The 14,055-nt window shown below is 31.4% G+C and overlaps 1 protein-coding gene across 4 annotated transcripts in view; it reads right to left on the reverse strand.

Annotated features, from left to right (window-relative positions):
- The window catches only part of LOC119616044 (dopamine D2-like receptor), a 126,260-nt gene that overhangs the window by 35,907 nt on the left and 76,298 nt on the right, over positions 1-14,055 (reverse strand). For all 4 annotated transcript variants that reach the window (XM_037972191.1, XM_037972189.1, XM_037972190.1 and 1 more), the window contains exons 3-4: positions 10,478-12,889; positions 3,697-3,887 (exon numbers count right to left, since the gene is read on the reverse strand). In XM_037972191.1, the coding sequence (XP_037828119.1) occupies positions 3,697-3,887; positions 10,478-11,537 (1,251 nt within the window). In that variant the 5' untranslated portion in view covers positions 11,538-12,889. The remainder of the gene's footprint in view (positions 1-3,696; positions 3,888-10,477; positions 12,890-14,055) is intronic.

A 14,055-nucleotide genomic window follows, 5' to 3' on the forward strand; every position in this document is an offset into this window, starting at 1 on the left:
CAATTTGCGTTCATAAGATTTATATGTAAACAGTATTGAAGAAAGTTATCGAAGTTTACAATAGAATATATACAATAGTTAAATATTGTTGTTAATTTCAAAGTCAAAAATTTCTAAAGTTGCACATCTTTCTTAGGTTCTTAGAGTTTTATACCATCAACAATGGAGAAGAAACCAAATATTTTGAAAATAAATAGAAATTTCTAAGTTTATGATTCGATTAAGATGAGCATTAAGGATAAGCACAAATACATATTTCTATTGCAACTTTTAAATATTTCATTACATCTCCAATAGATCCTAAGTTAAAGTTTTTTTTATCCAAAAGTGTTTCATATTGAAACAATGAGTAATATTTTACTATTATTTATTTATTTAATATCCATCAAATTATGAACAATTTACCAAATTATACAAACAATTTTAACTAAACATTGTAATAAAATCCTTATTATCTGTCCACCTTCATATGATAACGTTTATAATTCATTTGTCTTTATCAGGTCTTAAGGTATACCTTTGAGTTATGCTGTCATGTTGTAATCTTAATTATTAATGGGATTGAAATATAAGAAAAATATACAGAGAACAGCTTCAAAATTTATTTTATTTTGCACATCACTGTTAATACCCACATATGTTAACTTTTTTTCCTGTCAGATTTTCACTTTCTTCTGGACGTGTTTTTTTCACATCTGAAAGGTCTCCCGTTTTTTTTTTGTGGAAAAAAATTCAATCAATCAACTTGAGTTGACAGAATACATTTGCATAAATCATCTGCGCACGAAATACTTTCTTGTTAAATGCTGATGTTTGCATGTGTGAATTTTTATACAATTTGGCACTGAAAATATATGTACATACAGTATGTATGTTTATGCATATGTATGTTGCTGTTTTTTATTAAACATTTTTTAAACAAAATAACAATAGTTACGGCAAAGAGATTGACAACATTTAGAAAACAGAAAGTGTTGTCAAAAGATATTCATATGTACATAATGAACATATTATATGAATCAAACTTTTAGATGAGAAAAAAGTTCAAAGAACTTAAAGTTTTTTAAAGATATGAATAAGTATGGTCCATCGTTTAATTAATTCACGTATATTCCTTGAGCTCAATAGACAATGGTTATACTTTATGATTCTTCTTGACTCTATTTAGTATCTCTCTGAATAACTATTTAAGAATTGATTGGTGTTCTCTTTGATGAGAGAAGTTTCTCTCTTTGCGAATGTATTTTCCATAATATTACACTTTCAATAACAGGTAGGGAATTGAGGCCGTTTAAAAAAAAGAAATTATTTTTCTCGTATTTGGTACATTAATAAGCTTCGTTTAAGAGGTATTCCTACAAAACAGTGGTCCACGGGACATCTTAATGTACATCCTTCTCACGAAGATGTTTTTTTTAATGCTGAACGGATTTTAGTGATGTCCAATATGTTTTGACCAACACTGTATGTGTGTATAATTGCAAAATTTAAATGATATCAACATTTATTATTAAGGCATGACAAAACATAACTGAATATTATATATATTTACACATCTGCTTTTAATCTAACTACTGCCTGGAAAAAGTAAATAACAAGGACGTTTCACTTAATGATGAGCACAAAATTATGCAAAAGTTAAACTGAACGAATACTTATGCAAATATTAATTTCGTTTTCCCTCTTTTTCCTTTTTATACCCTACACCACTTTAGTGGGGAGGGTATATTGGATTTGTGCTGATGTTTGTAACATACAAAAGTATTCGCCCTAGACCCACCTTAAAGTATACCAATCGGCTTAGAATCGTTTTCTGAGTCGATTAAGCTATGTCCGTCCGTCCGTCTGGCTGGCTGGCTGGCTGTCGCAATTTTCAAGAAAATTGGATGAAATTTGGCACACACGTTTGATTTGGCCCAAGGACGAAGCCTATTGAAAATGGTTAAAATCGGTCCATTATTTCACCTAGCCCCCATAGAACAGAACCCCCCGAAAAGGGCTTCTGAGCTCATAATTATGCTAAATATACAGATATATCGATAAAATACGGCACAACTAATTTTTATTGAAGTCTTGATGACCCTGCCAAATTTCATAAAGATCGGGCCCCATTTGACCCTAGCTCCCATACAAAGTCCCCTTCAGAAAATTACTTGAATGTCCCAAATTAACTTATAAACACAAATATCGCGATGAAATTCAGCACAATAAAATATTATGTAAATATAAATATATTGAAAAAATTTTACCGGGCTTGGTCCATGTTTGCCCCTAGCCCCCATATAAAGCCTCTTTCAGAAAATTAGTTTTTCATCCATAAATTGCTTAAATGTATCGGAACAAGGGAATATTGAAGATAAATGCTTTATTATGAAAAATAAATCACATTTAATATTCATAACTGGTGTAGGGTATCATATGGTCGGCCACGCCCGACTATACTTTCTTACTTGTTTTTTTTTTTTTTTTGAATTTAAGACCTTTTGATGCGACAAGCCAATAACTAACTAGTTAACTTACTGTCAAAAATACTCATACATAAACAAATCACCTTTTGTACACGTACATACATTAAATATTTTAGCCAACAGCCTATAGTTACATGTAAATACATAGATACACTATGCTAATTGTTAAATTTGCATATTTTTGTGCCTAAAACTGTCTGGGTTTTATTTAGTTTTATATTTCGTCTACTTTAAATTACAGCTTGAAGGTAAAAGTTTTTATGCGATGTAAAGTTATTTTATTTTAAAAGTATGTATGTGTATTCAGTGATTCATTAATATAAAACTATTTGGGTGTGCGCTATAAGGCTTTTCTGACAACCAAAACTTTTAATACAGTAAACAAGTAAGAAACTATAGCCGAGCGTGGCCGACCATATGATACCCTACAACAATTGCAAATATTAAATGTGATTAATTTTCAATAATTTATGTTGAATCTTACATAGGTTCCAAATATACGGTTGTATGCCGACTAGGAAAAATAAAAGGCCGATTTCAATAATTTTCCACATAAACACATAATACCCTCCCCAGTAGTGGTGTGGGGTATAAAAAAGAATTGTTTTTTTGTTTTTGGATCAGGGAAGAGCAAAACTAAAATAACATAAAATGTGCTTTCTAAACTTCGCGCTTTCAAAAAAGATCTCCAAATAATTTGCAAATTAAATACACCTATCTCTCGATTTACAACTCATTTTATACGATAGGTGATACTAAGGCATTAAAGTATAAAGATGTGAAACTATCAGCATTTCATGGTTGATAGTTCATAAACACTATAACCAATAACCTCCTCAAAAGCATAAAAAATTGGAGTCTTTCCTTGAGTTTAAAAAAAAAACTAATACCTTCACACTGACCTTGGTTGAGTTCTGCTGGTGTTTTTATGTAATTTGTTAACTACTTGTAACGATATAAATCTCATCACATTTCTTTTGTTTCTTCATTTGCTTCACATGCAACAAAAGAAAATTGTAACAATTTCATTTTAAAAACTGCTTACATACATATATCCAATATACAGGCCAAAACTTACAAGATAAAAATATATTGTAATAGTTGAACTACTTAAATTCATACACAATTTACTACTACCACTTATATAAAAATAGCAGCAATGAACTACATACTTTGCAGTTCTTCTGGTATGGTCGATATGTTTCCGTTTCCATTTAATTTTACTTACCAGAGCATAAACAGCAAACGGCATCACAACTACTGCCACTAGAAGATCCGCAATTGCCAGCGAAACGATGAAATAATTTGTAACCGTTTGTAAGGAACGTTCACGAAACACAGATAGTATCACTAATATATTGCCAAATAATGTGAAAATTGGAAATACAATTAATATGAGTGCCCAATAATTTCGGGTAACTGTAAGATATAAAATGAATAGAGAAAAGAAGAAATAAAATAAAACAGATTCATTGAAGATGCAATGTTGTAAGAAATAAATAAATAAATTATTATTAGTTCTTTTTATCATTATACCACATCAACTTGTACAATTTATTTAATGTAAAAAGATTCTCATTACGTTTTCGTTCACATAATATGGTGGTGTGTTTATCTTTTCATTTTTTTCTAGGTTTTCTTTTTCAGTTTTCCTTTCATTTGTTCGGAATTGTTTGTATTTGGACCACTTGTGGTCATAAACACATATTTTATGATGTTCTCTCATTAAAACCCCCAAAAAACTGTAGTTTAAACTGTTTATTAAACAGTAATTGTAATGTTATTTTACAACGAATCTTAACAATTACACTGGTCCGCAAAACATATTTTTCTTCTCTTCTTTTCTTGAGTCAAGACATGATTATAATATTTTTATTTAATAAATAAAATATATTATTTTTGGATTTTTATAGGTTCATTGGCAATCAAAGTGTTTTATACAAATTGGAGTATTTTTTCATATTTTATCCAAGAGATTATTTGCATTATCAATCCTCTCTAAGACGATCTATCCATGGCCTTCTGTCTGTTAAAATCACGATAGGGGCCACGCAGAAGTATCTCAACTGCTGAAATTTTGGTTTGTTTGAAATTGAAAATGGTTTGAGCAATATCAGTTCATGATTTCGCCTAGGCCCCCTCGGCTAGTGCCCCCTCGGCTAGTGCCCCCTCGAAATACTGTTTAAAGGGTCACAAATGTGTTAATTATAGAGCAATAGTGATAAAATTTTGCACAATTTAGTTTTATGCAACCAAAGCTTATTTTTAAATTTATGGTGGACATCGGACTATAATGAATCTACCTCCCATATAAGGACCCCTTCAGAGAATTACTTCTCTGCTCATAACAGCCTTAATAATAACAGTATAGTGACCAAATTCCACATACATAAGTTTTTTTGCAACTAAAATCTTCCTATAAAGCAAATTTCAGAAGAGAACCTTTTATGGGTGGCAGGGTCAATCATGGTCCGATCCCCAAAAAATTTCCATGTACATAAAATTTGGTTAGCATAGAACTCATTTATGTCGAATTTCATCGCTTAAGTCAGTAATGATCGCTAAAATCATTTTCTAAAGGGGTCCTTTTTTGGGGAATGAGGTCAGTTTTGATCCGATCCATATCAAATTTGGTATAGCGATATCTGCTCTTATAAAACTTGTTTACAACAAATTTCGCCACTATACTGTTTTATTATTTAAATTCCTATAAAACTTGTTTAAGTCGAATACCATCGCACAGTAGGGAAGAATGGAAATTTTTTGGAAATAAATCTGGCATTTCTAAACGGCTGATCCGATCGGGATAAAATTTGGCGTGAGCGTAGCCAAGGAGTATTCGAGTTTAAGTTTTGAAGATGAACCCTGCAGATGCCCCAGGGACGGCGCTGTGGCGGCTCAAAGTAGGGTACCTACGATATGTAAAATTTTTAAACTCGTGCCATTTTTTTGTTTTTCACCCAAATACAAAGATTTTTATATTTTGTGAAAGCGCTCGACGAGATCTTGAAAAAACATGCTTCGACATACTACTTATCTCTTATAATATCCGAGTTATAGGCATTTAAAAATTTAGTGATACAAAATTTACCATACCTTAGTCCGCCTTTTTTTGAATACCGGGCGTAATTTTGGACCAAATGGACTCAATTTTTTCTTGTTAGTTAGACAACAAAATTTCCAATAATATACAAAAAATTTCAGATCAATATTGTTTACAGATCCAAAAATATACGTTTTTTAATTTAAAAATTCAAAAAATTTTAGATTTTTGCCGTTTTTTTGCCAAAAATGTGTCTTAACTCTTTTATTAATAAAATAAAATTTTTATTTAGAACATATAACAATTTTATAGTTTTCTAAAAGGTATCTTTACGCAGAACGCTTTGGCGTAAAAAACTTGTCCTATTTTTTGAAAATGTTGCCACTGCGTCCTTCCGAATATGACCTATTTTTTATCAAAACTTCAACTTTGGGCGACATGTTCTAAAATCCCAAAGCTGGGATCAGAAAACTGAAAGCAGTTTTGGAAACCTCAATATGTTTTCTATTTACTCCAAAAGTATTTTCCCAGCCCTGAAAGAAATGTGGACCCTATGGGCAAAAAAGTAAAAAATCCCATTTTTGGGATTTTCATTCCTATTTTTGGGAATTGCGGGATGCCCTTTGACCTTTTCAATTTTTTTTTTGCATATTCTTATTTGAAATGACAAATTTAACAAGCGTTGAAAATTTCATTGAGTTTTGTTCATAAATAAAGATTTTGTCATATATTACATATTTGTTTTATTTCTAAAACTATGATTTATATCAAAATTTTAATAGGATCGCAGATAGCTACAACAATTTAGTCCATATTTATCCCTTAATATCATTTTTTAGTTAGATATGGAAATTCTCGACCCTTTACAAAAGCCAATATCTCAATTACATTCAAAAATATGTTCATTTAAACCTGTGTCCTTTAATTTCATCTTTTTCATATTTTGGTATTAAGTATGACAGAACATACATTTGGTGTTGAATAAAATATTTGGACAATTTTTAAAAATTATTTAGTTAATTATTTTATTATAATATTGTATATAAAATAAAAAAAATTATAATTTTATTATGAGCCACGCACAACAACACCTAAATCACCCCACACAAATTACCTTTCCCTCCCACCGAAATATAAAACACAATTTAATACAATATCATCAGTTAGTATAATAGCTTTTTTTATTTGAACTGTTTATCTTAAACATAATACAATTAATTCTTACAACCTACTTATATAGTTAATTCCTAACACTACTTATTTTCTATAAAATAATCTGTCATATCGGTATACATATCCAGAAGGTAATATAAGTCCTTTAAATCTTCCTTGTTTTGAGATGATAGAGTTTCATAACAAATCCATCTTTTTCGCATAGTTGAAAGAACAGGATCAGAAGATAGAAGTAAACTATTAAAAATATCTTCATTCTGTGATTGCCTGGAGCATTTTCTTGAGCTGAATAGTTGAACATGCTTAAAATCTCGATTCCTCTCTTCCTGGGCTTCTTCTGTTAACTCTCCAAGTGGAAGAATATTCGATTCAATTATTATTTGACCATGACACAATACTTTGTGTACTGTTGGTGTTAGTTCCCTCCATGGATACAGAGATACAAGTAATTTAGAAATTTCAGATGTGTATTCCCCAAATCGATTTTCATTAATTTTATGTTTACTATTCAGTGCCATTAAAATAGTTTTAACTCTTCGAAGCAACTCCTTGTCGATTCCAGTTATTTTTGAAGTAATTTCAAAATCACGAAAAAACCTTCTCGACGTATTACCGTCATTTGTACTACCGCAACTTGAAAGTGGTTTGTCGATGTTTAATCCCATCTGAACTTTAAATTCTTCTTGGATTCTGCTTTTTTCCGCAGTTCTCAGTTCTTTCAATTCTTCATTATTTTTTGTTGATTTAGTAGGATAGTTTGTTTTTTTTTTTCCTGGATCGCCTTGTATGATGGTAATATATTGTGTCCTTTTTCATGCAGAGCTTTCCTTAATATTTGGTACTTATTTCGACTGAGACCCAGTTCCAACATAAGCGCTATTGCTTCCTCTTCAGTAAAATTTGATTATGATGTTGGAGTTGGTATACTTTCCACAATTCGCTTAAGTCGTTTTGGTGATGCATTAGGAAGAATAGTTGCAATAAAACGGAACACAACTCTTCGTACTTTAATGTAATCGTCATTGTAGATTTATTAAATATGGTACTTAAAATCTGAGAAGTTTACTTATATACCAATTCTTGTCATTTCCGATACAGGTATTCCAAAGTAAAAAATTACGAATTGTCTACCTATTAACATTTAGGACTATATTACTATAACCTGTAATTCAGTCATTGATATTTCTTATTAGTGAATGAATCGAAATTATCATTACCTGTATATTTTTACCTACATGATCATAAACGAAACAGAACGAAATGATCTGTCGAAAAAATTTAGGTAAAAAATAGTTATACATTTTTGAAAATTTAAGCATAATAGGACCTTTCAATTATAAGGATAAGCAAACAAATAGAAAATAGGTAAATATAAGATTTAAATATGTGCTGTCATACTTAATTCTAAAATATGAAAAAGATGAAATTAAAGGACACAGGTTTAAATGAACATATTTTTGAATGTAATTGAGATATTGGCTTGAAATTTTTTGTAAAGGGTCGAGAATTTCCATATCTAACTAAAAAATGATATTAAGGGATAAATATGGACTAAATTGTTGTAGCTATCTGCGATCCTATTAAAATTTTGATATAAATCATAGTTTTAGAAATAAAACAAATATGTAATATATGACAAAATCTTTATTTATGAACAAAACTCAATGAAATTTTCAACGCTTGTTAAATTTGTCATTTCAAATAAGAATATGCAAAAAAAAAATTGAAAAGGTCAAAGGGCATCCCGTAATTCCCAAAAATAGGAATGAAAATCCCAAAAATGGGATTTTTTACTTTTTTGCCCATAGGGTCCACATTTCTTTCAGGGCTGGGAAAATACTTTTGGAGTAAATAGAAAACATATTGAGGTTTCCAAAACTGCTTTCAGTTTTCTGATCCCAGCTTTGGGATTTTAGAACATGTCGCCCAAAGTTGAAGTTTTGATAAAAAATAGGTCATATTCGGAAGGACGCAGTGGCAACATTTTCAAAAAATAGGACAAGTTTTTTACGCCAAAGCGTTCTGCGTAAAGATACCTTTTAGAAAACTATAAAATTGTTATATGTTCTAAATAAAAATTTTATTTTATTAATAAAAGAGTTAAGACACATTTTTGGCAAAAAAACGGCAAAAATCTAAAATTTTTTGAATTTTTAAATTAAAAAACGTATATTTTTGGATCTGTAAACAATATTGATCTGAAATTTTTTGTATATTATTGGAAATTTTGTTGTCTAACTAACAAGAAAAAATTGAGTCCATTTGGTCCAAAATTACGCCCGGTATTCAAAAAAAGGCGGACCAAGGTATGGTAAATTTTGTATCACTAAATTTTTAAATGCCTATAACTCGGATATTATAAGAGATAAGTAGTATGTCCAAGCATATTTTTTCAAGATCTCGTCGAGCGCTTTCACAAAATATAAAAATCTATGTATTTGGGTGAAAAACAAATGGCACGAGTTTAAAAATTTTACATGTCGTAGGTACCCTACTTTGAGCCGCCACAGCGCCGTCCCTGGGGCATCTGCAGGGTTCATCTTCAAAACTTAAACTCGAATACTCCTTGGCTACGCTCACGCCAAATTTTATCCCGATCGGATCAGCCGTTTAGAAATGCCAGATTTATTTCCAAAAAATTTCCATTCTGCCCCACTGTGCATCGCTGATCTCGTATTTCAAGCCAGTAATGAGGGCGAAAATTGTTTTTTGAAGATGACTTTGGATATGGTCAATTATGGACCGATCTCCACAAAATTTTGTAGGAAGATTTTATTTTATACAAAACTTGCTTGTGATGAATTTAATCGATGTACACGTGTTTTATAAGGCAGTAATGAGCGTTAAAGACATTTTTTGAGGGGACCTTATATGGGGGTAGAGTCAATTATGGACCGATCATTATACAATTATTTATAGATATTTTGATTTGTAAAAAATTTGTTTCTGTAGAATTTCATCGCTGTACTCGTATTTGTAAGCCAGTAGCGGGCGTCAAAATAATTTTCTAAAGGAGACCTTATATTGGGATAGGGTCAATTGTATACGAAAAGGTGAACCGATATTGTCCCTTTTCACAACTAAACAAACCCTTTATATTGGTATAGGTAGGACCATCAACAGAAAGACGGACGGACATGGTTAGATCGTATTAGAATTTAATAAGGACCAGGAATATATATACTTTAGTGGGTCTATGACCAATATTTTTATGTGTTACAAACGGAATGACAATATATTTTTTGATGGTGGGTATAGAAACAACAAAATAATGGAAATTTGAGAACGATTTACTGTAAAACTTGAGATCCAAAACTTGTAATTGTAATTGAAGTTTTGCCAATTACAATTTATTGTAATTGAAGTTTCCAATTCAAATTACGTGTGATTTTAATTAAGGTATTACTAATAACAAATTACATGTAATTATAAGGAACAAATTCACAATTACAAGTAATTGGCAAAACTTTAAGTACAATTACAAGTAATTGTAATTGATAAAGCTTCAATTACAATTACTTCAAATGTAATAGTAATTGAAAATGTAGTCATTACCCCCCAAGCCTGATCCAGACGAACAAGGGAACATGCATAATATAAAGTTGATAGATCCCGTATAGATACCCTAATATGTGGATAAAAATATTACATGTAGTTTTTAGAAAAAAAACATGTGAAAAAGAAAATTTTGAAATAAATTTGGACTTGAACTTTAATTCGTAACAATTTAAAATATTTCTCCCATAGTTTCCCTATAATGTAAATATGTACATATTTTCTCTCTCATACTCACCCTCAGTTGGACCATCGTAACACATGGATGATGTTAAATTTGTTGTTAAATTGCCATAGTTTGTGCAATTCGTTCGATAATCAAAATTGGTTAAATTTAAACTATTTGTTGTTGCTGTTGTGCCCGAAACCATTTTACTGCCATTGTAATTGTAAAAGTATTCACCAAAGTCTTCTAAAAGTAACATAAAACTACTACCACCATCATCGCCATCACTGCCATCAGCTCCACTCCTTAACATAATATTACCATTCGTAAAGTGATGAAATGTTTCATTTTGACTGATGTCCCCAAGTGATTGGTTAATTAAATCATCATCGCCAATAGTGTTTGCTCCAACGCCACCGCCATTAAAACCTACAATACCATAGTCATCCTCGCCCGCGAGTAATGTTTCCGCACTATCGATCAAAGCAATATCGACATCATCGCCATAACTGCTAACGGCCGATGCTGAAACCTGTGACGCTGTGTCTATGACCGACGATGATGACGCTGACACTAATGCTGAAGCGGACGACGACGTTGATAAGGGCAATGTTTGAGCAAAAGTTGAATTGATATTAAGGGCGAGTGTGTCGTTGTCAGTGTCTGGAAACAATGATATCATGCCTTCTATTGTATCGGTGGAATTAAGGCTAGAAGAGGCAGTCGATTCATAATCTAATGTCGTTGGCGTTAACGACGATGATGAGATGAGCGAGGCAGATGTGTAGTTGGCGGTATGAGAGGACAATGACGACGTCGCTGACGTAGCCAGCGACGGGGAAGAGCTAGAGGTCCACGTTGTTGCAATGACCTCATTGGCCTCACTAATGGCGGTATCGTCGTCATCGCTCATCCCCAGCATCGTTGAAGTCGTTGTGTTTGTTTGATTGTTCTGTGGATTCCATATGCCCACAATCAAATTCGTAACATCGTCTGCTCCATCACCATCCTCATCAATACTGGCATCGTACAGACGGAAATAATCATCCTGTGATGTGTCAATAAAATTGCCGGATGTCGGCGCTGAGGCAGATGTTATAGCTGTTGAATTTATATCCTCCGTGGATGTCATTTTTAAAACATGAAAGATTCTAATAACTTTATTGCAGTATATTTTAGCTAGAATTCTTAGGATTTCTTTTCGCTTTAACGTCACTTTAATCGTTGGGTTAGAGTTATCGTCAACTTAGATTTTTGTGTTTGTATGTACAAGTGGCTATATGTTTGTAAATCTGTCCGTCCGTTACTACTACTTTTGATATTGTATTTTTCTTTGGAAGTACTTTTGTATGTTTTTTTTTTTTTTTTACAACCAAGACAGAAGCGGCAGCAGATGTTGTTGTTCGTGTTTGTGTTCTCGTAGTTGTAATTTTTGTTATTTATGAGATTGAGTTTTTGCGGGAAATTATTGTGGTGGCAAATCGAAAACAGCACAAGATGTTTTTCTCGATGTAAATATTGTTTCGAAAGTATTTGACGCCGCTACACTCCTGGCATTTAAGTTGTTGGTTTCGTCGGTTGTAATGGTGGTATTGGAAGTGGTAGTGTTGATGATGTTTTCGATAGATTTTATTGTTTTTATCCGGTTGTCGCTTGTAGTCAAAAACAAGAACAACGACGACATCGACAAAAGCGATGATGGCGACAACGACATCATATCAATACAACTTGATGTTTGGCAAAAGTAACTGAATTTGAATTTCATAATGTGGTTCTTGTATTTCTAGAGTTTGTTTTCTAGCACTTTATTTACTATCTATGTCTTTTTCGTCCTAGTTCCACCGCCTTCTTTTTGCTCTAGCTTTTATTGGTTGTTGGTTTTCTTTTTTGTGTGTTTTCGATGGTTTTTGGGAATTTGTTATTTTATTGCTGCGCTGCTGTTTGTTGAGCTGCCTTTCAATGCAGTAACATTTGGTTTTTATTGAATTTTATTTTAACCCCCTTTGGAAGTACTAACAACAACTACATGTGAAAATGAATTGTTTTTAAATTTTCCAAAACACATCTCTCTGGTGCGGCATGTGCGGAGGACCTCTGGAGAGATTCATTGTTCTTCTCGAGTATTTCGAGTACTCTGTCTTGTTTGCTTGTTTGTTGCTAGTAATGTGATTGGCATTAAAAACATGACGACTAGTCGGAAAAAACAACATTGAAATCCAAGTGTTGAAACACCATAAATTTGCCACTCTTACTTCATCTTTGGGGTTTGTGTTATCCTAAATGCTTTTATCTGACTTATATTTCATGTTATTTCATTGCAATACATATGCACGTACATTCAGTCAATGAGGCAGCCAGTCAGTCAGTTAGACAGTCTGTCATTCAAGCACTTTTGCACACCCCGTGTCAGCGAAATAAAATAGATAAACTGAATTTATTATTTCTGCTTGCTGCTGATGGTTTGAAGTATTATTTAATCAATATCTGAAATGAAGAAAAAAGGGAAAGAGGGTATGTCACTTAAAATAATGTTAATTGTAAAATATGTATGTATGCATAGTATGTGAATAAATTTATTATTTTAACTTATATTATATCTGACAATTTGATTAAAAAAAGTTAAAAGCTATTTATCTTAATAGCATCAAAATTAGTCATTTTATTTTTATTAAGCGTGAAAGTAAATATGTATATTCTAACTAGCTTTTTTAAACAAAGTTGTACGGCGTTTAAAGTGCCACATAGGTATACAAAATATACAAAAAGAAAATAACTTTCCATAACACTTCGAGACACTGTGTCATAAAGTAAAAAAAACACAACTTTTAAGCATATTTGACCCTTTATAACAGCGTGAAGGCAACCTTTCTTATAAAATCTGTAATATCACTTAAAAGTCCAATATATACACCAGATTCGGTATCAGCATAGATCAATCCTTTAGAAAAGTATATTTTGGACTTTGTGTTTCGACTGTGTTTTTTCAATTTTGTTTTGTGTTATTATTGCTCAATTAAAAAATATTATTCGTTTAACAAATGTTTCACCTTATACAATATACTACACATATCAGAACAATAAGTGTGCATACAATAATTAATTAACGTATAATCATCAAACAGCTTTCTAACTTTTAATAAATTTTCCCTTCCATCTCAATACACCTTTTATAATGGATGTCAAAAATCGAGACGAATTTCATTAAAGAAATATATTACTTACAAGTGTTTGTATATATGTATATTTGTAGCAAACGACATGTGTGCATATTGTAATAAGTCTATTAATTAATTATAATTAAGAAATTGTATAAATTTAAGAAATTCTGTGAAAGAACACAATAGACCAATTAAAATGACGGAATAATAGCAACAGAAAATTTCTTATGAAAATAAAATTTATATTTGTATTTTCATCTACAATTAGTAGGTTCACATTTAGACATTTCTACTAATTTAAAAATATACATTCTTCCAAGTTATATACATGTGTACATAGGCCATATACATATATACCAACAAAAAAAAGTTAACCAAAACTTATGCGAATATATAACTATGTGTATGTATGTACCTTAGAGTGGTAAGTTAGGCCCTATAGCTACTTGCTAACTAGAAGTGTTGTAATAACGAAAACCCTTACCCGAGATA

This window comes from Lucilia sericata, unplaced genomic scaffold, assembly GCF_015586225.1.
Source record: "Lucilia sericata isolate MDLA Ls3-8-SP2 unplaced genomic scaffold, ASM1558622v1 Contig000053F_arrow, whole genome shotgun sequence".
NCBI classification, from domain to species: domain Eukaryota; kingdom Metazoa; phylum Arthropoda; class Insecta; order Diptera; family Calliphoridae; genus Lucilia; species Lucilia sericata.